This window comes from Channa argus, chromosome 16 (genome assembly GCF_033026475.1).
Source record: "Channa argus isolate prfri chromosome 16, Channa argus male v1.0, whole genome shotgun sequence".
NCBI lineage: Eukaryota > Metazoa > Chordata > Actinopteri > Anabantiformes > Channidae > Channa > Channa argus.
Genome location: NC_090212.1, coordinates 18,018,641 through 18,044,760, shown reverse-complemented (window position 1 = coordinate 18,044,760; position 26,120 = coordinate 18,018,641). Strand labels below are relative to the sequence as shown.

At 41.1% G+C, this 26,120-nt stretch overlaps 1 protein-coding gene and 1 long non-coding RNA gene across 7 annotated transcripts in view; one reads left to right on the top strand and one right to left on the bottom strand.

Annotated features, from left to right (window-relative positions):
* Positions 1-20,077, bottom strand: part of actn1 (actinin, alpha 1) — a 52,836-nt gene extending 32,759 nt beyond the window's left edge. For all 6 annotated transcript variants that reach the window (XM_067479214.1, XM_067479217.1, XM_067479218.1 and 3 more), the window contains exon 1: positions 19,821-20,077. In XM_067479214.1, coding sequence (XP_067335315.1) covers positions 19,821-19,922 — 102 coding nt within the window. In that variant the 5' untranslated portion in view covers positions 19,923-20,077. The remainder of the gene's footprint in view (positions 1-19,820) is intronic.
* A 174-nt stretch (positions 20,078-20,251) lies between these two features.
* LOC137101195 (uncharacterized) lies at positions 20,252-24,066 on the top strand. The gene is made up of 3 exons (XR_010911002.1): positions 20,252-20,388; positions 21,978-22,187; positions 22,484-24,066. It is a non-coding gene; the product is annotated as an uncharacterized lncRNA (long non-coding RNA).
* Positions 24,067-26,120: the final 2,054 nt, after the last annotated feature.

Sequence of the window (26,120 nt, the reverse complement as noted above, 5' to 3'; positions counted from 1 at the left end):
AACTGTCTGTGTGCTCTCAGATATCATGTGGTCCACCTCAAACCCTGCTCCTCGCACTCAGGCACTGCTGCGAAATTACCGCTGCAATTTTTTTGTGGACAAACTGTGACAACACTATAAAAATTCCCCAACCAATAAGATTCAGCCTGTATTGACCAATCACGGAATGGGGGGGGGGGGGGGGGTGGAGATGCCAACAAGAAAGAGAGTATGGTACTTGGGTTTAGCATTAGCATTATACTGTCTATCTACAATGAGATGTTTCACATTCCATGAGTTGTACAACCTGCTCTGAAGGAGTACAAAGCTAAATCATCATGCAGCACCCTGTCTCCACGTCCTTATCTCAGGTTAGGAATGTTATTTTTTTTTAATCTCCTTTGTTCTAACCAAAACCTAATACAACACAGCTGTAGCAGTAGTTTTTATACTATTAACACTACTTGTGTAATTTTTGGTGTCTCACAACTAGTGGGAGCAGCAGCTCTCTAGCAGCTCTTCCAGGGAGGCCTTTACCATCTGCAACCCGACTACAGCAAATCGTTCTCTCTGGACAAGAGTCCTAGTCATCTGTAGTTTCACTCGCATGCCGTAACAAACATGCCAGGTCAACCATCTTTTACAATAAAACACAAAACCTCTTAATGCTCATTGTTTGCATTAGTTTTTCTTTTTAACAACAACAACACAGACTGATGATGCGGCACAATTCAAGTATGTTATAATTTCATCATACAATGGTTGAATGTAACAATATTCTATTTGTATCAATATAGTAGCCCTGTTGATTCCAACACTGCCCAGAGATCGGGTTTGGAAATAATCTGTTCCACTGCTGCATGACAGCTTTAAGCTGTTAACCACTTACTTGATCCCTGAAATTTCAACAACACAATTGACATTATTTTTCATATTTGCATTCCATTTTGGAAGATTTAGTCTATTGCTTTTTGAAATCTGTTTCAGGCTATGTCCATTTTACTGTATATATACACACTGTGTTTATATTTTTTTGTCTGAAAAATATCCTAAAAAAAATATCACCTTAGAATGAAGTACATACTATACATATTCATCATGAAAAAAATGTATTTGATAGCATAGCTAACTAACATACAAGTATTTGCATTTCATTTATTTTTATTCAAACACCCTTTTGGTTTTTTGCATGATGAAATGAAACAATCAACATATGTTTAGAGTGTAAACAAATCGCTTTAATTCAAGGGTTTGTCATAAATATTTCATAATCGGTGTGGTAACGTTAGAGGCTCAAGGGCAGGAGTCTTTGTGGGGCCTGGCTCATCCAGAAACATTGTTCACATATGAAGATTCAGAATATAGGATTATACTGGAACATGTAGTGCTCTCCAGGGTATGACTTGAAGAAGTTCAGCAGTGACATAAACTTGGAAGGGTTTGTCAGGTCCTCACCTATATGTACAAACATAAACAAGACACATTGTTGTGTGTGTGTATATGTATATGTGTATATATGTGTGTATATATATATATATATATATATAAACAAACCACGAAACCATAAAAGTTTAATCAAGCAAACATACTTCTTACATAGTAAAGAAAGATCTCAAATAAGTAAGAGGCAGACGTGGCATATAAGCAAGATGTGATTCAAACTTAGCAATGTTAAGCAAACTAAACTGAACCATACACACAGGAGTCTTGGTTGTGTTTTGTTTAGCACTGCTACGTAGGTAGCAGGCCTTTATTAGCGACAGTGTATTCTATTTCTATACCTATAACATTTTTTCCAATATATAACCAGACTGTCTGGTGGCTTGTTACTCTGCATTTTTAGCTTTACTCCACGGCCAACGCAGCGTGCATCTTATTGGTTGGTAAATTTTGATAGTGTTGTCACAGTTTGTCGCACCAAAAAAAAAAAAAAAAGTGTGCTCTGTGCTCAGAGTGCGAGCACAGAGATCCAAGAGCGGGAGTTTCTTAGCGCGCAGCAGAACCTGAGTGCGAGGAGGAGGGTTTGAAGTGGAGCTCACAGACAGTTTGGAGTGCGAGCAAATAAAGTAAATTCGAGTGTGAGCAGAGCAAATCTGAATGCAGGCAGGGACAAGAAATCTGAAAATCACTCTCTATAGTAGGCTCTCAAATTGAAAATTATGCACTTGAATTAAGATGCGGAGATCATTCTATACCCCAGAAACATAAAAATGTCAGAAAATATTTATTTTCAACGTCTCCTCCAGAATTAATCAACAAAGCAGGATAAAGAAGACGAGGTTGAAGCCAAAGAAAAAGAGAAAACTCTTCAATTCAATCAATTCCACAACATTAAAACTGCAATGCCACCCACAGCTTGAGCGGTAATGAGAGTAAACACATTCTGGATGAGTTGGGGAGAAATGGGCCTGTGTGAGTCCCTGGGAGGTAAAAGTGCTGTTTCTCTCCTGTAAAATCTAATGCTGCTGCCTGCGTTTCACTCAGGCTCGTGGGGGCCACAAAGTGCGAGTGGAAAGAGTTTCTTGTGCCAGGAAAACGGAGTTGCTAACAGCTACAGCACCTTCCTCCTTCTCAGACTCACAGATGATTTCCTGATGTGTGATGGATTAGGACATTGTGTTTAACTAGACAGTAAAATAGCAACCTGAAAGCACAGGTATGTCAGCTCCACGGTGTCAATGAAGCATGATAACGAAGGAGCAAACTTCTCTAATTATATTGAGCTACTTTCCAGGCTGTCCCGTGCTAAAGGAGGGGGACACAGTTAGAAATTGAGTAAAAATGTGATAAACTCAGATATAAAACTGTAAGAAATTTCAAATACACAACTTTATGTTGTGTGATATGAAACAATATCCATGAACAACTGTAAAGATTCATAAACAGCTGGGGAGAGGCGACGTCCATCCAGTGCAGGGATTAACTTCCCATTTGCAACTGCTAAAAACCATTAGTGTAGGCCAAGAAAATATACTCTGAATTAAAACAATAAATTTAGGTGCATAATAGATCATTTGTTATTTAACAGATTATGCTGAATGGTGTCGTTACAATTACTGTCTCTGGTTTTGTCCTTGATAACCTCTATTTTTGGCTTAAGTACCTAATTAAGCCACTGTTGCTTAATTAATTAGTTGTACTGGGCCATTTGTTCGTTTGACCTATTTTTCTGAAATATAGACTTTGGTTGGTTTGCAGGCAGTTTTGACAGTTGTTTACTTTTTGTTCCATTAGCATTTAAGCAGTTAGCAGCAAACTAATTTGTATTCCAGACACACAACCTGCACAAAGCTTGAGAGCTCAATCTGGATTTTGTCAATGTTGCCATGACAATAAATAACTAGTTCATTTCGCCTAAAAAAACAAAAGTTGCAACTCTGACACCTATATGAAACCTACAAAAAAAAGACAGAAGTAGAAGATGCCTAAGCTTTGTAAACAGATGTTCTCACAGTGCTGTGAGCTGACATTGGCCCCAGATCAAAAATTACATCCAAAAATAAAGATGAACTGCCATCCAAAAAAATAACATCCAGAGGGGAACCAGAACTGACAGCGGGGCTTTGACAGAGCGCACAGAAGATGATTCAAGTTACCCGCCGCATTCAGTGTGAAGAACCAGGAGGTGAAAGAAGAGCTAATTCTCTGCTGTGAATGTCAGAGTGAAACACAGTGGACTGAGTGGACATGCAGGACGGGCCAAACTGCTGTCTAGGTGTCTGCAGATTGCTGCTCTGTGGCTCGGTGCAACTGGTGAGCAGAGAAAATTCGTCTCAGCAGTTGAGTGGGAGGCAAAAGAGCAGAGAGACGTCAAGCAAAGTCTTATGGTGGACAGCAAAACAACTGCTGCACTGTGTGTACTCAGAAACACACGATGAAGACTTTGGCAGAGCGAGAGAAAACAGAGAAAACATATTATTGAAGCATTTCTTTTCCCTTGACTTTGATCAGATTTTGGGAATTTCCTTTATGTTCTTTAAGAGCTAGTTATTAAAGAATCACCACTAGAAGTGAAGAAAGGAAATCCATGCTCATCTTTCACACTTTGGTCAATTTTGGTCACTGCTGGCAAGCAAATCTGCTCAGTTGCTGGATTGAATGGAGAAGCAGAGGAGGCAGAAATTGGGGAAACAATTTCCTGAGAAGCAAAAATTTAATTTCACATAGCCTAAGTGTGCTCTGCCAGAGTATATACTGCCCCACAAAGAAGATGCTGGATGGAGTCAGTAGTTAGACTGGAGTGAAATGTAGAAATATATATATTTATATTAAGTGATCACGTGATTTTAGTGAGCACGTGCAACAAAACCTCCAGCACAACTTGTGGCGGGAAAGAGGTCCTACATCACTGACATCAACTTACAAACAAATAACAAAATGTAATCAATTACTTCATAATGTCAGAAAATGGCAATAGCTGACCATCTAAAAGCCCTTGGTGCAACCTTCAAATGTTTTGGTCAATTTTCACTATGAAAAGATATAAAACAGAAGGGGAGAAACTCATACTGTGAGTTGCAGAGATGTTTCATGTCCTCCAGCAGAGCTATGTTTAACAAAGCCTTGTGACATGATAGCTGTCACTTCTTAACTAATTCGTCTCGTACAATAGGAGTGTGGTGTTGTCTGATGGCTCTAAATTGTAATCCGTAGTGTCTAAAAAGTGCCACAGATACATAAAGAATGTGGGAAATGACAATAAACAAGCACTAACTATGTAAATTTATATGCACATTTCCTCTGAATTTCCCAATGGGATGAATAAAGTGCCTATCTATCGATCTATCTATCTAACTATTAGTTTTGCCTCAGAATAAAGTTTCTTGAATAATCTGGCTACACCTCCAGCTTGTTGGCATGTCTGATTTGACCATTTATTGTATCCCGATGGACCTCTGTGGTTCAATATCTTCAGAAACAAGTGAATGATGCCCCAAACTCCCGAAATGACACCAAGGTTGAAATGACCTGTTCCTGGTATTTCCGGAGGCGTTAATGTCATCAGTCCATGAAAACATCTGACCGGGTCCAACAAACAGAAACCTGATATCCACATCAGATATTTTTACTTCAGGCACAAGCAGCATGACACCTCTGCAGAAAAGACGCCACTGCTCTATCCGTCCTGCTTAGACTGAGTCATGGACAGGAACAATATGACACTTTCTGCCTGCTGAACCTGGTGAACAGATGAAGGGGAAATATCTGCCTCTCTCTCTCTCTTAGTTACAAGCCTGGATGATGCCCTCACTCTCTAACGGAAGAAGGACAGGAGTGTGGGGGCCTGCCAAATAGCAAAGGGAGTGTGCTTAGAGGGTCAAAGGTCACCATTCATCCCCCTCCGTCTCCTTCCTTTAAAGCTCACTGGAGGATACTGCCCGACTACCCACACATCCACTTCTCTGGCTCCAAAAACACTAAACAAGGCTCAGCTCAGACTGCCAGAGGTGTGTGTACGTGTGAATGTGTGTGCGTGTGTGTGTGCGCGTGTGTGTATGTGTGCAGAGGTACAGAGGAGGTTAAAATAGTCCTAGAGCTGGATGTTAAGATGACACTTGCTAGTTTAATCTTTCCTAATGAATGTCATGGCTGACCCATCTCTTCTTTTTCTTTTATATACACGGTACCTGAGTTCTGTCTTTTATCCATAAATGATATAACCATATTTAAACCCTTTGATTATTACAAAATTTAATACAGTACATTTTATTATCACTTTTTCAGCAAATAAACATCTCGATTAATGGCTTTATTGTTTGTTCTATAAAATGTCCGAAAAATGACAATAGCTGACCAGCTGACTTTCAAAAAGCCCAGGCTGCCACCGTCAAATGTTTTGGTGAAAAACACAAAGATGTTGAAAAAAAAATCAAAAACAATGTTATGGTTGGTCGTGGTCAGTTAATTGGTCAGTAAACAAGTCATCACAACTTTACGTCATATTCAATCTTATACAATGGAGCTGTCAGCAACTCTTAAGGATTCTAGCACAATTCGCGGGTCACGTTAAATGGCCTTTTCCTTGATGCTTCATTAACTTTTGGCATTCTAATGGAGCATCTCAAGTTCAAAGAACGTTCACTTGGACACCGTAGATACTACTCATGCCTAATTTAAATGAAATTTAAGATTTGAATTAAATATACATTAAAGACAAAGCTTTCAAACATTAGATGCATAATAATGGTGCAGTTTAAAAGAACAGGAATCCTGAACTGAAAAAGCTAGTTAGTTGCATCCAAACACACACACTAGAACATAGTGGCCTGTAGCAGCCACACTTCTGGGTGACTACAGAAGAGGAAGAATTCTTTCCTTAAGCGTTGCAGCCAGGATTGTGACAGTCTTTCAGGTGCAGCATCCAGCCAAGCAGGCACTCAAACAGGCGGTTGCTGTGAAGTGCAGACTCATCACCATCATCCCATTACACTTATCTATCTTCTTGGCTGCTGCTTCAGCACACACAGGCGCGCGTAAGCAAATGCACCCCAGAGCGTGCACATTAGGCCAAAGAAAAATATGCTAATACAGTAGCACACAACCTGTCTGCATACAGTTTGTGCACAAATGCATAAATACAGACAAACTGACTGTAGACTGCAAGCAAGCACACGTCAACACCTGCAGTTGTGCAGATGCCTGCACACACTCCCCACAGTTCAGTGCTGACGGAGCAGTGAGGCGGCCAGAAAGTGACGGCTGACAAAGAATGGCAGCCATTGTGGCCACTCCACTGATATTTACTCTCTTATGGCCAAAGGCCCTGATGCATATTCATGTGTGTGTGTGTGTGTGTGTGTGTGTGTGTGTGTGTGTGTGTGTGTGTGTACAATGAGAAGTCAAAGCGTGGTAATAGCTCTTTCCTCAGTCGAGCTAACCGAACAAAGAGTCGCTCATCTGAGCGAAATACCACATGGCATCAACACTACCCGGTTGCTAGGGCAACCACACAAGCCTGGAGACCCGCAAACAAACAGCTTGGTTGCACCTTGGGGCCTCAGACACACAGCCACGGCTCTGCCGAGCACTCGCTGAGCTCGAACATGTCAGCATCCACGGCAACCTTCACACACAGCCCACGTACCAGAAGTTACATCCCCGAAAACATCTGTGACAGCAAGAAGTTGCTGTGTAATTTCCCTCATGGTTTTACCTGGATGTTTATTTCAACAACTTTCAAGGAGCAGTTTGACGGAACCCAGGGATTTCCAGATGGTAAAAGTACGTTAAAGTTGCTGCTGGATTCAATACATAATATAATTCGATTTTCCAACCTTCATAAATGGTGGCATAATTATACATAGAACGTAAATAAAGATAAATGTATAGTCATATAGTACCTGAGTTTTCTATTCATTTATATACTACTACTTTCTACACTGCAAAAATTGTACATTATGCTTCAAATTTATTTCACATTTACAATTACAAAATACTTAGGATTTTACACACAAATCATATGACCCACTAATGATATAGAATTATCCAAAATGTGATATATAAGAAAATAAAACTCTATATACTTTCATCTACAAAACAACAACCTGAACTTTCCTCCATCTACAACATACTGGATCATTGTAAAAGACATAGAAACCACGTCTGCTTCAGCATGTACATGTTACGTCTCCATATTTGGTGATGACACATACAAACTAGTCCACGTCCTCACAAATGTTTAACTGAGGATGACTTAAGCTAATAAAACAGACACAATATCTGGTGATGTCACAGCACTCAAATTGGATGCAAATTCGTGTGCAGATGCTATTCAAATACGGAACTGGCTCAAAGAGGCTCTACTGAGCAACACATCCCAGGGTTTATCTGCCCGCTTCATTAACTCAGTGCAGGACTGTCCCACTGCACAAACGTCAGTCTGTAGAGAATCCTGCTCTCTGCCCTGTGTGGGTCCAAACATGAAGGACTGTGTGAAAACAGGAATATACAGGGGAAGAAATGAAACAGTACTTTTGCCTCAATACTATCAACTCAGTGTAGTTTTATATACAAACATATTCATACTACTAAGAAAGTATGTCAACTGTTACCTAAGTTAATGAATAATAATAGGACTGATTTAATGGACAGATGGATCTACAATCAGCAAAAGAAAAAAAGGGATTTTCTTTGTGCTCAACAGCGATAAACATTTAACACAATAACTCAGCACAGTCAAAAGTCCTGACTCATGCCTGAGCCACTGCTGTGGTCAGACGCCAATCTAAACAGCGTGATGGGAGGTATAGTGGCCCATTTCACCAATGTCATAACAGCGTAGTCACGAGTCAGCTGGGGCTCTGTTTGCTCGCTGTGGCTTTGTGATGGGAAGTCCACGGCTCGGACCTGGATCTGCTTTGTGCCGGAGCAGCGTTTTTCACCGCTGGCCACCACCTGACTCAGAATTGCTGAGCCGGGAGGAGCCGCACTGCGCTCAAACAAAGGACGCTTTCAGCACATCAACTGTACTGCATGTGTCCTGTTAAGGTCATTATATATGCTGCATTTGTACCCACTAAACTAAATGTTATCTGCAGTACTGATAACTTGCTTCACAGGGGTCCATTAAGCCTGTACGTAGGACACAAAACATTTCTGCAAACAAGCTGTTTTAAACAGTGAGTGGCTATAAAACGTGTACATAAATGTTCCCTTTTTTAATACCAGAAGTGCATTTTAACTTAACTTATATTAACTAGCACAGATCCCATGAAGTTAGATGGTTTATCATACACTGCAGTCGGTGGTTTCTTGCCTTCAACAGTCAGTAGACAGTTACAGTAGGACATAGGTTTCTCTCTCTCGCTCCAAAAAGAAAATTACAAAAAAAATCTAAATGAATGAATCCAGGGCCAGTGTGTATTAAGACCCAGACCTTAGAAAAACAGTTGTTTGTGATCAAATAGCCATTGAATGTGAAGAAAATCCAAAACAAAAATTACATATTTAAGAAAAGAAAAATCAATCAGGTCCATTTAGTTGCTGTTCTATTTTTATTTATTTTATTTTTTTTTTTTAAATTCATATCAAATACATGGATAAAAAGTCATTGAGAGGGCCAATTTTAGGACCATTCCTATAATTCCACAGGGAAAAGCTGTCTGCAGGTGACGCTAAAGTCGCAGATTTGAAAGTTTTTCTGTCGAAAAGGCGAAGCATAAACTGAACGTAAATGTTCACATATGGTTCTTTGCCACAACACGATTGTTTAGGAAAGTCAAATGGCTTTGCTGATATGCAAAGAATGAAAACATTCAGCAACGGTTTGCTGTTTTGGCCTTGGCGCTGTTTATATACGGGATTTTTCTCTGAGAACCAAACACACAAGAAATTAAGCTTCCTGATCATCACTTCCACATGTGAGTCAAACTGAAAAATGGTGGCTTTTTCAGTTCAGCAAATGAACCTGAAGTGAAAGCTTGTTGCACGAGACGCAAAGAAAGTCCAGGTGATAAATTAAAAGTTGATCGCTTGTTTAGTTCAGCACAAAAGGCCACTTGACTTGCTCTGACCCTGAAGAGAAGTGTATTTATGTCTCAAAAGTAAATCGTGAATGATGCTCGCTCTGCTGAAGTGATTCGTAGACGACCAGCTGAACTGCCACTGCACAAGTTCTGCTGCTTTACACACATGTACTGGAGTTAAATTCACTTGTTCTGTTCTCATGCACTTCAAAGTCAAACTTATCTAAAACTTATCTAAAATCCACTGGAGCTGCATGTGAGAACGCAAATGTCGAAATCAGCTGGATTTTAACCTGCCAGCCCCATAGTCTCCTTGCCTGTGTCATGACCAGTTGAGTCCATGTGTGAATGGAGCAGGTCACTGTCCAGAAAATTCACAGTGGACAAACATGTACGTGTTCGAAGGCCCGGGAGCTGAACCAGTGACCCTGTGGCTTGCGGTCGACTGCCCTACCCACTGAGCTACAGCAACAGAATTAAATTGGTTAACTGGAGAAGCTTCTGTCGTACGGGTTAATGCCAAAATTGTCTGTCAACTGTTTCACCACCCGTCACCTCAACCAAAGCGGGTATTTCTAGTAGGTGAGAACGTGTCTGACTCACAATCTGTTTTGTGCTACATCTGTGAAAGGGCACACAAAGAAAGCACATCTTCACAGTCTTATTACGTACAAACACCACTATTAGCATTCACATAAGTAGCTGCAGTGCTTCCGCTCTCATTTTGACAAATGTAGAGGAGATTCCTGGACCAATTATAAACTATAAAACTGGGCTTTTTAATATTTTAATTTTAATCTGCACAAATTGATACTGTTTTATAATGACCTGTATAATGTCAGTAGTCATTTGTCATTACTCTTAGTTTTAATCCAATTTTAAATGTAATACATTAGTGGGATATTGCTTCTCCAACAGAGAAAAATACACTTGTTATGTTTTTTTTGGCAGCAGGCAAATATGAGTAAGATTTACATGGTATTAAAAGTGCATCAAAAAAGCTTCAGACGCAGATTATGACCAACATAAATAACATAAGAACTGTATTTCCTGGTGGGGAAAAAAAATCCTGTGGACATTTTTGCTTCTCCTCTGGCTTCTCTGAGCTGGATCATAGGGAGGTCACTGAGTTTGTAATTACGATGGACAAGAGAGGAAGAAGCGGTTCATGGCACAGTCAGACTGTAAGTACAGTTAAGAAGGGTGCACGCAGAGCTTTTCTCAGCTCTAGAGCTTCAGTATTTCCCAAGGAATCTGCCCGTCTGTGTCCATCCACCAAGCCACAGTACCTGCCAACACTTAACACAACTTAAACCACTCTGCTGCTCTGTCAAGGGCTCTCCACTACACACCAACAAGTGGCAGGGCGGTGTGTGCTGGGTGGGGCTGTCTAGGGGAGGTCTCTGTTGCAACTCGTAATCAGATCTCCTGTGAGCAAGTCTTCTGTTTACAGTCGCAAATTAGGTGACGTCGGGAGCGTGCACACTAATCCACGAGCGGGAAACAGGCAGAAAAGCGGGGGTGTGTGCAGGGGGGGGGGGGGGGTGTACTAGCCAGTGCTTGTTGCTGCTGCAAATCTGAATTGTGCAGGCCGGTTCACAAACAGCACAGAGTCGACAGCATTAACGCTACTTGCCTGCAGGGAGTCAACTCTAACTGAGCACGAGTGCTGGTGGAGCAGACGATCAATAGCAGCCACTGATTGAAATTCAGACAGTCGATACTTGTCCCACTTTAGAAAAGTGGAAGAGCACAGCAGAACAAACAGCCCCTGGTCTCGAGTTTCATCAGAACACTCTCTTCCCAAGGACTCACTAACATAGATTGATACACTGATTTATTTCCAACAGTGTTATGGTCCTAGATGCACAGAAACATTTGCTTTACCTCTCCACCATGCACCGTGACCCCTAGCACTCCTCGACTGCCTCTAAACCAGCCCCATACTAAGGCTGATTTGCAGCATTGAAATTACCTCCTTCTGAATTAACCTCCAGAGTAAATAAAACCCAAAGAAACATCCTGTCTTCATTGTTCAAATGTGGCAATTGCCAAGTCATTGTAAACAGAGCAAACAATAGTAACGCCAGCCTATGTGCAGTGGAAGACCGGCTTCCTGATAAGGATGGAACGAGATTTCATCATGCTTAAGTTCAAGCAAGGAAAGAAAAATGTTTACCTCTCATTCCATTGCCACACACTCATTCACATCATGCAGAGCAGGGGTTGATAGACAGATAGAGGGTGAGCAAAACAAGACAAACAGGAAAACAAAGGTTAGAGGAGATGGAGAGTGGAACAAAGTTAACAAGCAAAGTGTACTGCAGAGTTTTTTTTACTTTTGGTTATTTTTGACTATAACAGATTAAGAAAGCGCTTGATGGTCTCTTATATCTTCTATCTGATTTACATAGCATAACAGGGTTTTATCCTTCACGTAGTTCAAACCTCTTTCAAAGTGACACAGGAAGAGATCCATCGATGGGAACACTAGTTACTACTGTATACAGCATATACTGTACACAATAGTATGAAGCATGACGATGTAAAAGTCAGTAATTACATAACAGCTAGTTAATTATTATTGTTATTATTTAAACTTTCACAGGGCACTTTGTGTTAGTTTCAGCTTTAGTCAGAGTGGATTTAAAAACAAGGAGGCACTGCTCCGGTTAATGACCACGTTGTTCAGCCACTTCACTCCACTACCTTTCCCATCTGCAGCTTTTGTCCCCCCCTGTACATGCACTTTGGGAAAAAGACGATTAGAAACTTGGTACATGTAAGTATTGACAGAGAAATCTGTGTTATCCAGGAGAAACCCTGGTTCCTCACACTGATTGCAGAAACCATGTTATATGTGAGTTAAGAAATCAAAGGTGAACTTTAGATGGATTTAAGTGTTTGCTAGTTTCCTCCTGTTCCTGGTCTTTATGCTGAGCTAAACTAAAGAGATATTTGCTGATATTGAATGAACAAATATAAGAGTTTTATCTTTACATATAGAAGATGTGGCCTGCTGAGTAAATAAAGTCCATTATAACTTATGCATAGTAATAATGACTTGTTTTTAAAAAATTGAGTAAATTGTTCAAATGTTCAGGTAGGGGGCTCAACAAGTATGTAGCAGAGGGGAAAGCACCTTTTAACCAACTGAAGAGTCATTTGATAGCTCATACGCTGGTGATGATTAATTATTGACTCCACTTTGACAAAGGATGACCCCCTGAACACGCTCTCTTTGTGCCGAGACCTGAAAGCTCCTCTGTCTGAGCCTCATCGACCGGTCACTCCCTCCTTCCCTCTCCTTCTCATTTTCGCCCCAGAGTTCCACCCAAACAACTACTGAATGGAAAGGTGTGCCTGCTGCCCCTTTTAACAAAGTGTTTGTTTACTCAAAGCTGCTTTCACTTACATGAGACCCACTGCAGCTGCCCCTGTGAGGAGGCTTATAGCTAATACACTCACATGTTCATAGACTCTGTGCTTACAGTACAAAACCCCCCTCAGCTTCAAAGAGGTTTCAGAAGCAAGCACATGCACTTGAGTAAGCATGTTGCTTGATTAATAGCATTAACAGAGGAAAGACCCAACTACATCCTTCCCATGTGGTGCAGGAAAATTCCTTGGAAACATGCAGATGGGCCACTTATAGGCCCCCTCTGGTTGTATGTTGTTGAAGACATGAGACCATAAGTGCCTAGTGGTTCCAGACATTGTTGCGCACTGAGCAGGTTCTTTGCACTGCACTCTTTGCTCTACAGGAAATACACCTTGACCCCCAAATCCCATGGTGGATGCGGAATCCAAGAGACTCTCCATCTGGGGCCTTAAATCTTCAGCCAGGCTGGAGATATCACACCAAACTGCTGTCTGCACAGGATGAATATGCAATTATTAATCTCCAGATGAAACAAAGCAGTCCAAAACAACCAAACACCCAGAACTAATTCTGCAAATTTACTGCACAATTAGCCAGGGAGCTGGTTTATTGACCTATAACTGAGAGCTTGCAGCCAATGTCTGTATAGGTTTCTAAATTTGGAGCTTGAGCTTGAGAAAATAAGCTGTGCGAGAATTTGCATCAGGGCCCTGGCATTTGGGAGCTGTTCAGATAAGAGCCTGGTAATTGCTCACATTTGACTTTTTAAATAGTGAATTACTTTAAAAAACTGATGCAGTGTACAGCTTGGTGAGAAGGAATTAGCTTTCACCGTCCTGAAGCAAATAAAAGGGGAATTTGTTTAGGGACGAGCACGGCAGCAGCAATGAAACAGCAATGAAAACGTTTTCCAGACCAAGATGAGAGCTAACAATCACTAACTCTGCAGCTGCTATTAAACCAAAGTTTCATAAACTTGTTGCACGTGATTATCGAGTAGCTTAAACTGGCTCTTTCTGGCATGTCAGAAAAACCTGTATCTACAGTAAATATCCAGAAGGAAAGCTGCATCCAGTCCAATAAATGTTTCCCCTTTTTTGATCAGTCTCACATAATCAACACTGTTTACATTCATATTTTATGTTGGTTGGGGCTGGGTCCTTTGAGGTAAATGCTAATGTAAGCACGCTAATGGGCTCACAAAGAGATGTTGATGTTTAACAGGTTTATCACTCTTTGATGCATCACATATGTCAGTGAAAAGCGATAAAGTCATGTAACACTGCATTACCACATTAGCACTTAAATGGAACAGCTGGGGTTTGAAGGGAATGTCATTTGTTTCATATGTATTTAGCCCTAAGGCAGATTAGTGACACAACTCACTGGAATTCACCCTGAAGGGAAAATGAATGCATCAAATTTCAGGGCACTTGATGCAATACGTGCTGAAATTTTAGAGTGTGCACCGAAATGGCTAAAAACAAGCCAGTAACTTTTGTACTAAATCAGCTCTGTAAAGCACCGATCAGTTTTGGCCGCCTCATTTGTTGGGGAAACATTTCCACAACACAAAGTCAGGCTCGTCATTAGACACAGGTCAGTGTTTTCTGACACATCGTACATCAGCCATAACTCTGAGGCTACAGACAGTGGGTGGTCTACTCCTGACTGAAAGCTTCTCATCAGCGGTGGATAATAGCATGTTTCCTTTATTTATAAAATGTGTCCTGATCAAACCCAGACTGACAGTATCAGCAGTGACAGGTGGGCAGAAACTGAAAGAGAGATCCTATTTCTCCTGCATTAGCTGCTCTCCATTGGCTTCCCATTAAATCTAGAATCGTATTTAAAACCCTTCTTACATATAAAGCTCTGAACGGCCAAGCTCCATCATATATATAAAAGACTTCATAGCACCATATCATCCCAGTAGACCACTTCGATCTCAGAATGCAGGCCTAGTTGTGGTTCCCAGAATTTCCAATGGTATAATGGGAGGCAGACACCCTCTCTACTTTTAGGTCTAGGCTTAAATCCTTCGTCTTTGATAAAGCTTATAGTTAGTTATAGTCATGCTGCTATAGTCTTGGACCGCTGGGGGACCCACCCCCCAATTCACTGAGCTCCTTTCCTCCTCTTGTCCCTCTCGCTTCTCCTCTCACCCCATGTTTATTTGTCACCACTGTATGACATTAACTTTGTATCTTCTTTCTCCTGCAGTTGTCTCTCCTTCTCTGTCTCCCTCTCCCTTGACCAACCAGTCAAGACAGATGGCTGCCCACCCTGAGCCTGGTTCCGCTGGATGTGTCTTCTGTTAAAAGGAGTTTTTCCTCTCCACCGTTGCCTATTGGCTTGCTCATGGGCGATTTGTTAGGTTTTCTTTACATATATCTATAGTCTTAACTTTATTATGTAAAGTGCCTTGAGATGACTTTGTTGTGAATTGCCGCTATATATAAAGTTGAACTGAATTGAATTGAAAAACTGAAATGTGGCGTTGAAGGAATCCTATAGTACAGAAAGGAGAAAAATGAAGGCACGGACAGAAGAAACACTCTCTCATGAGATTAAACCCTGGCCCTGCAAAGTTTGGAGTTGTCTTGAAATGTTACTGTTGACAGAAATTGATAATTTCATCCACAAATGTGGCTTTAAATTAATTTAAATCCATATCTGAGACTATTTATGTTGCAAATGAGCTGCATAAAATGGAAAACCAGGTGTTACTATAGCGTCCCAATAATAAACTGCATGAACTCAAGTCCTCAATTCTTTGAACATTTAAATGTTCACATTAAGAACAACCATAAAACTCGACGAGTGGATGCTCCTTCACCCTCTCTGCTGGCGTGTCACTGTGTGACCCTATCGAACTGAACAAATGAGACAGAGCGTGGACGGCGCGATCGCGGCTGGAGAACTCCTGATGGGTTTTACAGTGTGTCTGTGTTAACCACAACAACAAGCAGACACAGGATTATGAGCAAACTGTATGAGAGCTTTAGGTTTACGGTTTCACAGAGAACAACAAGCGACTGGGAGGTGGGTTCTGAGCCATCTCTTGCTGAGAAACAGAGGGTGTCTCATTCCCCTTCAGCATCTTTGATTCAGAGGTGGCATCTGAGGCACAGGGCTGACTCACTTTCTTTAAAGGAATAGTTGGCATTTTTAAGCTAATTATTCACGTTCTCCCACAGATTAAAATGAAAAGCTCAATACCAACGTCAAACCTGTTAACAATTAACCTACAGCCATGAGGTAATTAGGTTGAGGCAGCATACAGACTGAAAACAGAGGGAAGCAACAAGCCTGGTTCTGTCCAAAGGTAACAAATTTCCCTTATTAGTACTTTCAAAGCAACTAATTAACACAATGTGCCTTGTTTAATCTGTACATAACCAAAGTGAAAAACTATTTTCAACTGCCCTGCGGTGATCTGAACTGAGCTAAAGATAACCCTGCTTCTGTTATGAAAGCATAACAAAAAATCGATTGTGGTTTATTCAAATATCCCGCATCTTATCTGTACTTCCATGTGAGTTTACTCATATACCTTAGCTAACAAGGCACAGAGTCGGTCTGCGGGATGGAAAACATCTCATGGCACCGCCAGGCTGTTATGAAAGCATGAAAAAAAGAAAAAAAATAGTGTCACATATTCTTCAGCCTGCTCAGGTTTTATGTAGTGACGAGAAACATTTCAACACGTAATAACTTCACGGGTGCAGAAAGCAGAGCTGCATTCAGTATAGAAACAGAGACAGGGAAATCTACTCCTCGCCGGCTTTGTCGTGACGATCTGTGACGCTTTCCTTTTGTTCAAATAGGGCCGTGCGAGGTGCATCAACGAAACGCAGGAGCCTGATGACAGGAAGCATTCTGTGACGTGCTCAGAGGTGACGTTACACATCCTATTATGCAATCTACTAACCAGCTGCCGCTCTGGAACAGGAAGATGCAACTCTTTTTCTTTGGTCGTCTTACTCTGGCTGAAATGTCACAGTCATTCCTACGCTGAGTCAGTTTCCTGATACTGTGATTTACTAACTCCTGGTCACAGAAAACAGAAGCAGCCTTGTTTGTTTGGTCTTTAAAACCAATAAACCAATCTTTTTGGTTTGGTTAGAATGGGGCCAGCTTTTTTCCGCAAGCAGGGAAAGGTCACTTGGTGTAGATGCAGGCCAGGATGCTGGGTTTAGATACCCGCTGCCAGTTACAGACCCGCCCAGGGAGTGGGGAGTGTAGTGTGGTGACGAGGCCGATGACTGAATGCTGAGCTCCTGCATGGCCTGCTGGCCTGCTGAGTGGATTAACTGTACTGACCAGCGTACTGCTGCTACTGCCTTAATTTCACTCCAAAAAAGGAAGATCTATGAGCTCAGTCAGTAGGTGAAGACACAGAACACAGAAAAGTGGCGTCTGTCAGAACTGATCGATTGGAGGCTTCCGGTCATGAAACGAGTCAAAAAGGAAAATGAATGAATGATGAAATCAGTGGATTTTATCTGTGACCTGGCTCATACAGTCTGAGCAAAGGAAAGTGGGTGTGCGGTTTGGGAGTGTTTGGGAACACAGAGGTTGGGGTGTGGGAGATAGGAAGCAGGAGGCGGGAGCCCTAAAGGCAGGGCCTGATCGAAGGTACTGCAGCTTTTATCCTTATAAGGACAAACCTGGACATAATAGCTAAAGCTGTTAACACCTGATCTCCACCTTTCGGCTATAAAAACAACTAAAGTAACAGTAAAGAAGTTGAAAAAAAAAAGACGAGCTGTGTGTGTGTGTTTTTTTTGTTTGTTTGTTTAATGTAAGTGTGATGGAATGAAAATGTCTCAACTATACGGGAGCTGCAGCTTTAAGTAAACTCTGGCACCGCGTGGCTGAGACACCTGGGTCTGCAAAGCCCTCAGGATTCCACGATAAGAGGAAAGCAGCGCCTTTATACTTACGCGTCAGGTCAGGACTTGCATCAGCCTCAAAATATTTTGAACACACTCTGACATGCTGGGTTTGTGTGCGTCAAAGCGTATTGCAAAATTGTTCTGAAAATAAAAAAAAATTTCCCTTACGTTCAAAGCTTAGTTCAAGTCATCTATATAAATTATTTTTTTCAATTGGATCATTTTTTAGTCTTCTGGCAACTTGTCTCTAGTCTATAGAGGATCAAAGCAGACACACCTATAAAGTTAGTAACAATGTGACAAAAATAAATCCAGTTACATCTCTAGGATTTCTGACTTCTGCACTGTCACTGTTTCCTTCTTCATCAATTTATTCTGTCACACTTGTGCTTGTTTGAATGAAGCAATCAACACCCTGAAGCCCAATTAAGTCATTTAAATAAGAACTCAAAGAATTCCAGGATTTGTCTGTTCACCATCACCAAAGTTGTTGCAAGGAATTTGGGTGGTGCCGTTTTCTCTGTGCACACATGCATATGGATGGGTGTGTGCATTAACTCCGCTCACCCTGAGGCGGACGACAAGAGGTGCATGCCTGTTGGAGGGCTGCTGACACAGCTCCCAGCTTGTCTGGTCAGATCTCAACCTGAGCACAATGAATGAACTATGGCTTCACTCTGCAGGATGAAGAGACCAACGAGGGTCGTGCAGGCCCAGAAATGTGCTGCTCATTTAGTGTGAGAGCTAAGCTGTCAGGTGCTTCAGGTCTGTTTAGACCTTCAGACTTCAGGGGGAAAAAAATAAAAAAATAAGAGTCTGTGAAGAACAAGCATCATTACAGTGGATACGATGTCTGAGGAAGCCCAGTTTCCTGTCCACACCTGACATCCACCCCGCATACCTTCCTTTCATTCCCCTTAATCTGATTTCAACCGGTAGCAGTCTGTCGATGACATAATCCAGGAAACTAGAAGCCCAGAGCTTCACAGTGCTAGAAAGAAACTTGAGGAAAAAGTTTTCCAACAGCAGCGAGAGGGGCCTTTTATTACCATTTTTGGGCACGCTTGCTCCCATGCAAGCCCAGCCCAAACCACAGCGCTTACTCAGATTCCACGGCGTCCCCCCCCCCCTCCCACCGCTTCTTTTCAAAGCGCAGGAAAAAGTATGGGGAGCAAAAGAAAAGGAGCAGCACTTATCGAAACAGACCATTCATGCTCTGTGTGGGGAAAAAAAGAGCAGCAGCTGGGAGACGCGTGTTTAGACAATATGTGGATGTCTTACAGTTCTTTATTAAGAGGACACCCAGTGCGCGCGCTGGAGACGGAAAGAAGACCGACCTGAAGCAGTCATCTATAGACTACATCACCAGAAAGGAGGGCAAAGTAAAAAATCATGCTGTCGTCTGTGCACAGTAATCAACAAAAAACCCAATGCGCCTCTTTTTACGGTGAAACACGCGCAATCCGCGCGTAAATTCAGAAAATAATTCAATTAGGAGGACGCAGCACACACGCACGCATGCACTCCCCCCGAGTTGTTAAGCATGGCCTAATCCACGTCGCATTATAACCCAGATGACAGGAGGAGCCAGTCACACACCATCCGCAGTCAAGCGCATGGCTGACATCTGTTGCGCCGGAGAAGGTGGGCGTCCCAAACAAACCGTGTTTTTTAACCTTTTACTTTAAAAGTGCTCAATTACTTCTCCGTCCTGAATTGGCAGAAATAATCGGACGGGCCTCCTACATGTAACTGTTGCTAAACAGGATATTTCACAACGCTGTGCGGGAAACGCACCAGATCGAGTGGGATTAGAAAAGTTTTGGGGCAGATAATAAAAGTGGCCGAGGAAGCCGCGCATGTGATCACGCGAAACGATAATGAGGCTCATAGTTAAAACAGCTGCTAATCGGGGGATGTTGTGCTGCAGCCTGACCGAGCTGGCCGATAAATCTGCTGTCAAAAGTCTGCACAGCACACGTACACACGTGCGATAAATAATTAAAATAATCGGCCTTATTGATGATTGATGGTCACAAGCAACAACCCCACTTCCGCACCTTTACACCGGAGGCAGGAGGAAGTCAGTCTCACCTTTCTCTGCTGCTTCTCCCATGCAGGATCCAAGAGCATATCCCGATCCCAGTCATCCTCTTGGGGCATATAATCTTCGTCTCCATCATAGTGATGATCCATAGTATACAGCTTTATGTATGTTTATATATATATATTTATATATAGACGCTCTGTCGGCTTCTCTCGTACGTCCCTCGGTCCTCGACGAGGTGATGTTTCACAGCAGCCTGTCTGCTCAGTCTACTCTCCTCCAAGCATTCAAGACGGTGTGTGGATGGAATTAACGGTCCACCCCCGGCTTTTCTCTCTCTCTCTGTTTTTTCTCTCTCTCTTTCTCCCTCTCTCTCTCTCTCTCTCTAACTACGCTTCCGTTCCTCCTCTATCTGCTCGGTTTTTCGCCCTGCAGGAGAACTCGGCAGTAGGCAGGTCCTGTGTCGAGGAGCGGCAGACGCAAAAACTTTGCTTCAGACAAATTGAATCGATAACCGACTCAAGAATCCGATTGGATGCCTCGGGAACTACGGAGCCCGCCTTGCTGACGCCGATTGGCTACTTCAGCTGTCACTCTGGAGGCTTTCTTTCCAAGGTAGTAGGTTGATCCGAACATCTGACTGCGAGAAAAGCGTAAAAGTGTAACGCATTACTTTACACAAAGTAACTAAACATATTACAGTTATTATAAGGACTGTAAAGGTCCGGCATCTAAATGTAATAAGATTAATACTGTAATGAAGCTACATTTATTTACCAAACTCCCGTAGTAAACTTCAGTACACATTTGAAGTACTTGTCTTATTTGAATACTGGTCTCAGAGAGAATTATTATATTTGCCTACTTAACTAGGATTTCAGATGAAATCATATCAACTGTGTATTGAAAAATATGTACCGTAGATACAGAATAAATTTAATTTTTATTTAAATTCTCTTTCACAGCACAAACTTTGATAATTGACTAATTTTACTGCTTTATATACTTTCAAGTTCTTCAGTCCATATCCATGTATCTTTTTGTAAAACAAGTTTTTAAAACAATGTTTCAAACCAAAAGACCAAAACCAAAAGTTATACGTCCATAAACAAATTTAAACAGAGAAATGATGTTTAAAAAAAGACGGCATTTCCCTTTAAAATGTAGCGGAAGTAGGCTGCCAAGCAGAATACAGTGTGATATCTCTAGTTAAGCAGTGCAACAATGTAAAATACTGTATTGCAAGTAGAATTCCTCAATTCATAAACTCTACTACACGGTGAGTAACTGAAGTATTGTGTGGAAACGAGAATGTGTCACACGTAGAAATACCCATTATCCAGAATGGACTTTTCATAATGTTGCTTTGTACAGTAAATATTTTATTGTTGGATGATTATTCAAAAGAAGTATTCAGATCATTTACTAAAGTAAAAGTGTCTAGTGCAATACAGTAGTGTAGTAATACTCTGTTACAAAAACAATGGAATCAAATTTCATAAAATGATCTTATTGTTGAAATTATTGTTGTTAAATTTCACAGCCGCAGACAAACTGTAGCTGCAAAACAAAATAAACAGAGTAAAAAGTGCAGTATTTCCATCAGAAATGTGTAAGTGCAAAGGACAGCGCAAAAGATAAACAGGCTACTTTAGCAAAGTTCAAGTACCATACTTCAGTTCATTTCCACAACTGTCCGACTTTTGATGTACAAGTACCAAAAATACTACATATCAATACAGAGTGAGAATAAAGCAAAGGTGCTGCATTCAGAAATATGGAATTTACTGATATCTAGGAACTATATGTTTTGATTTGTTTCCATCATAATATATTTTAAATATAAGCAGCATTCATTCATTCAGTACTCATTGTGTAAAATTTCCCCTTCAATAGTTCTGTATTTATCAAGTCTGTAAGCTTTCCTACTTTCTTTTATAACACATAAGCTATAAGTGAGCCTTCCAAAGACTAAATTTAAATTATCCTCAGGTAATGTGAAAGTACCTCAGAATTGTAACTAAGTAATTACGTACAGTACACAGAGAAACTGTGCTTTAAGTCATTCAGAAAGAAAGGTGAGTCACAATGCAGCTCCTGTAAACATGTGAAGCAATGGCCAGGTCTGTCTGCCTTGTAAGGTAAACCGACTCTGCCCCCCCCCCCTTTTCTCTCCGTCTCTCTCTCTCACACACACATCACAGGAGAGATGTCGACAGGGGATAGCCCTGATGGTCCGGGGGAAAGTGGAGCACTCTTCCATATATGGACAAACTTCCAACAGTGGATGTTTGGGAATGTGATGTCACGGACTGGAGCAGACTGCCAGCTTACTGCCTGCTCCCCGGTGAAAGGAAGCCAGCTGTGACTGCTGTGCAGAGATGCAGAAAATACAACGCACAATGAGGCACAATGTGAGGGCGAGTGTCAGTGGGGCCACTTTATGATAAGGCACCAGTGTTTATAAGCTGCAATGAGTGGCTTGATTCATGGTTATAATATCATTTATTAATGCTTTATAAACATAAGGAATTGGAAAGACTGTCAAATAGTTAGATTTGAACTAATGTTTTTATGGTTACGCATGTTTCATGTAAAAAACAGATTTTGATCTTAATGTGAGTAGCACAATTTAATATAAGCTTTAAAGTCATAAATGAGAACAGCGTTTGTGTTTATGGACAATTCTTTTCCCTTCTTTTGTCTGTAGCTTTTATTCAGGCTCCTCCAGTGGACTCCTTTACCACATATCTTCTGGAAAATGGCTGCAGTACATCTGGAGCGAATCCATTCATAAATAGCTTACATGCCTTTTAGTTCTTGAATGTTTCATTGAAAGAACCGTGTAGATTGGTACAAATTACAGGAAAAACTGAGGCAAAGCTCTAACACTGTTATTTCACTTTGTGCAGTTGGCTGATGTTATAATTGTCTTCAGATGAGAAAATGTTTTTTTTATCTTTTATTTTTCCTGAATGTTTGCTTGTTAAAGACACATTTTGCATGGTATCCTCAAAATAAAAGTCACGTCTCATGGCAGTAGTACATAACTAGATAACTAAAGGGGCACCAAATCATCACTCTCTATTACCTACAATTAATACCAAATTATTGATTCTTATTATTGAAATAATTTGGTAATAAATTGCACGTGGACCTGTAAATACAACTAATATAAATAACCTAATTACACTGGTGGATGAGTAATGACTTACAAAGGGAAAAAGCTGTTAATGCATTACATACCTGAATAACCAATGACACTACATGAGAAACATTGTACCCCTGTTACTGACTAATATTTAAAGCTATTATATATTATTGATTTCTTATAACTAATCTGTAAAGCGTTAGTAAATGTTTCTCAACAATAAAGGCTAGAATTAGGCCACAGCCTCCGTTAATGGTCCATATCCATGAGTTGGAACAAAGTGTAGAACAGGAAAAAGACCAAAAGTAGCTGACTGCAGCGAGACTGCTGTTTGGTGCCACTGAGATAATTATATACTTCCCAATTAGCTAATTAGCCTACAGTCATTTGAAAAACAAAGTGATTCATTACATTTACATTTAAATACCTTTAATCGGAAAACTGCTAGCTAAAAGGTTATAAAATATGCATTATGTATGCAAAGTCTCTGTCGTGAGTAACTAATTTCTTTATAAACAGATTTTCTGAATTTATTCTGCTAAAGAGTCAGTTCTGTGTTTCAACCCAGGGAAAGGCCTGCACTTTTAAAATCATCATTATCATCATCATCACAACTACAGCAGACTTTCACAGTGAACCATCCAGTAACTGTTCTATTCGAGACCGGACCAAAGTGGTGAAACAAGTGATAATTTATCTCGCGTGGCTACCGAGGCCTGACATTGTTACACTAATGAGTTTTTCTGTCACTTGTGTCTTCCATTAATTCCCACAGTGTCCGTTATGTGATTTAAACACAGGACCACACTAAAAACTAAAAGGAGGTCACCCCCACAGAGCAGCAACAGGAGCTGAATTTGGCCAACTGACAAGAGATGTTTGCCCTCTCAAAGCTGCAAATGATGGCTTATTGAGCGCATTAATTAGATCATTATAATTAACCACTGAAATGTGTATAATTACTCTGGTGGCACACTCCACACTGCACAGTTTGGCTCGGGCAGACCGGAGACATTTTGCCCAGTCCAGCTACTTGACGTCAACTTAAAAACCATTCAGCAGAATCCTCGAATATCTCGTGGAGAGTCAGTGACACAAAGGAGCTCGGGACTTCTTTCCGTGGCACTCGGGTCATGTGAAGAGCTGGTGCATTTGGCTCAGTCTGGTCTCTGGCAAATTCCCAAGGTATTCCAGTCGTGTTGGGAGGAGAATTCTTAAATAGCTGCGCTTGCTGTTAAAGCTGAGCCTTGTATGGGATGCTGCAGAACAACCATGAAAATCCCATTGAGCTGTACATGTGTTTCGGTTTGTGATGAAACAACTTGACCAAAAGGAACCCAGTGTAAGCAGAGGACAAAGAAAGCTATGACTCAATCTTTTTTCCAGCAGTGTAAGCTCAGGAGTGAAATCCAGGGGCTTTTATTCACATGGGGTCCTGGTTTTAAATTGTAAAGGGTGAACAGCCACCTGCACAATATCTGATGATTTGCCACCATGAGTTAGCAAAAATAAAAACAAATAAAGACAGACGTGGAAGGAAAAGTTACTACTAGCATAATGTGTCATTTGGGTGCCATCAGTAAAATGGTAATGATAAGTTGTCAAGTAGTAAGATTGCAGATTGGCTGCAAATGCAACATTGCTGGAAATTTACCACTAACATAACATTCAGACACAATATAAACAATAAAAAAGAACAACAAAAAAATCCAACTGAGGCTGTTTATCTAGTATGACACCAAAGTCATTAAAGTCTAACCACCTTAGAAAAACTCCCGGGTTATAATAAGGGCAGGTCTTCTTCTCACATTTGCTTCATCAGATCCGTGCAAGTGTGATGTTACCAGCTTTGATTGGCAACATAAGCATAACAACCCCCCAATAGCCATATTTCAGTTAAACTACTAGTCAGGGGAAAAAAAAAACCCTCCCCTCTCTCAAAATGAGCAGCACCCACCCAACAGAAGGCAGTATGAAATGCTCACATACGGAAATGCCTCATCCGACATAAACTTTTTCTAACTTCTAAAATAATAAGGAGTTCATGCAGGACAACATTCAAGGTAGTAAGCTGATTATGAAAAATGCTTTCTTTGGGCTTTTAAGAAGAGCCATGTCCCCACTCACGCCATCTGACTAAAGCCACGTTTGCTCTGATGCAAGTCCTCAATGACTGTGGTGGAGCTGGGCTCCTCCCAGTCTTGAATGTGACCTTTGAGGGAGGGAAAGGCCACATATAACCAGTTAACCTTCCCTGAATAAACAAAGATAAAAAACACCATTGTAGGTCCACTAATGAGCGGCATTTTCTGTCAGTGAGACCGGCTAAAAGACACTTCAGCTTTGTGTGCCAGAACAAAGGAGCAAATACATCTTAATATTTTGAAAAGGATTTGTAAAATTGAAGCTCTCTGTATTATTTTGATTGATGCTACAGCTGTGAAATTCATAAAACAAAACAAACAAAAAAAAAACCCCACACTCGCTTGTACACTTGTGCATCTACGGTCTGTAATTAATTATTAAACCCATGTGCAGCCCAGCAGCCACACTGAAGTGAAAATGTAAACAACCCCAAAGCATATCCCTATTTGAATACTTGTCGCAGGGGAAGGATGGGGGTTAAATGAAGGGTGTCTACTTCCTGCAGATAAGTGACGGCCACACTGAGAAGTTTTAAGTAGGAGAGGAAATCATTTAGACAACAGAGTCGCACAAACAACTCGATAACCCTTAACTACATGTCTGCGTGCTCACGATGCCATGCGGTGTGTTTTCTTTTGTAATCTCTCCTGGCAATCACTAGCATATGCTCTGATGCGTCTGCTTTGTCTGGCTGTAGAGTGTTGTCGTTCAGGAGGAGACAAGAGCACCGCAGTTTTCTCAGAAAGTAATGACATCATGTGCTCCGTGGACAATCGTAACCCTGTTGGGAAATCTGTGTAGGTGTGACAGTTATCTGCTGAAAAGAAAATGCGTCTGTTTGTTACTGACCACCTCATGTTATCTTGTTTTTATAAAAGCTGATTTTATTTTTTTTTTTACTTTGAGTCAGCTAGTAGCTACCTGTGACAACTATAAAATCAAGTCTCAATTTTTCATGAGAATATGGTAGTTCCACATTTAAAAAACAGATAAACTTCACTGATTTTTTTTGCTCGTTTGTTCCACTGTTTAGATGAAAAAAGGCAACTGA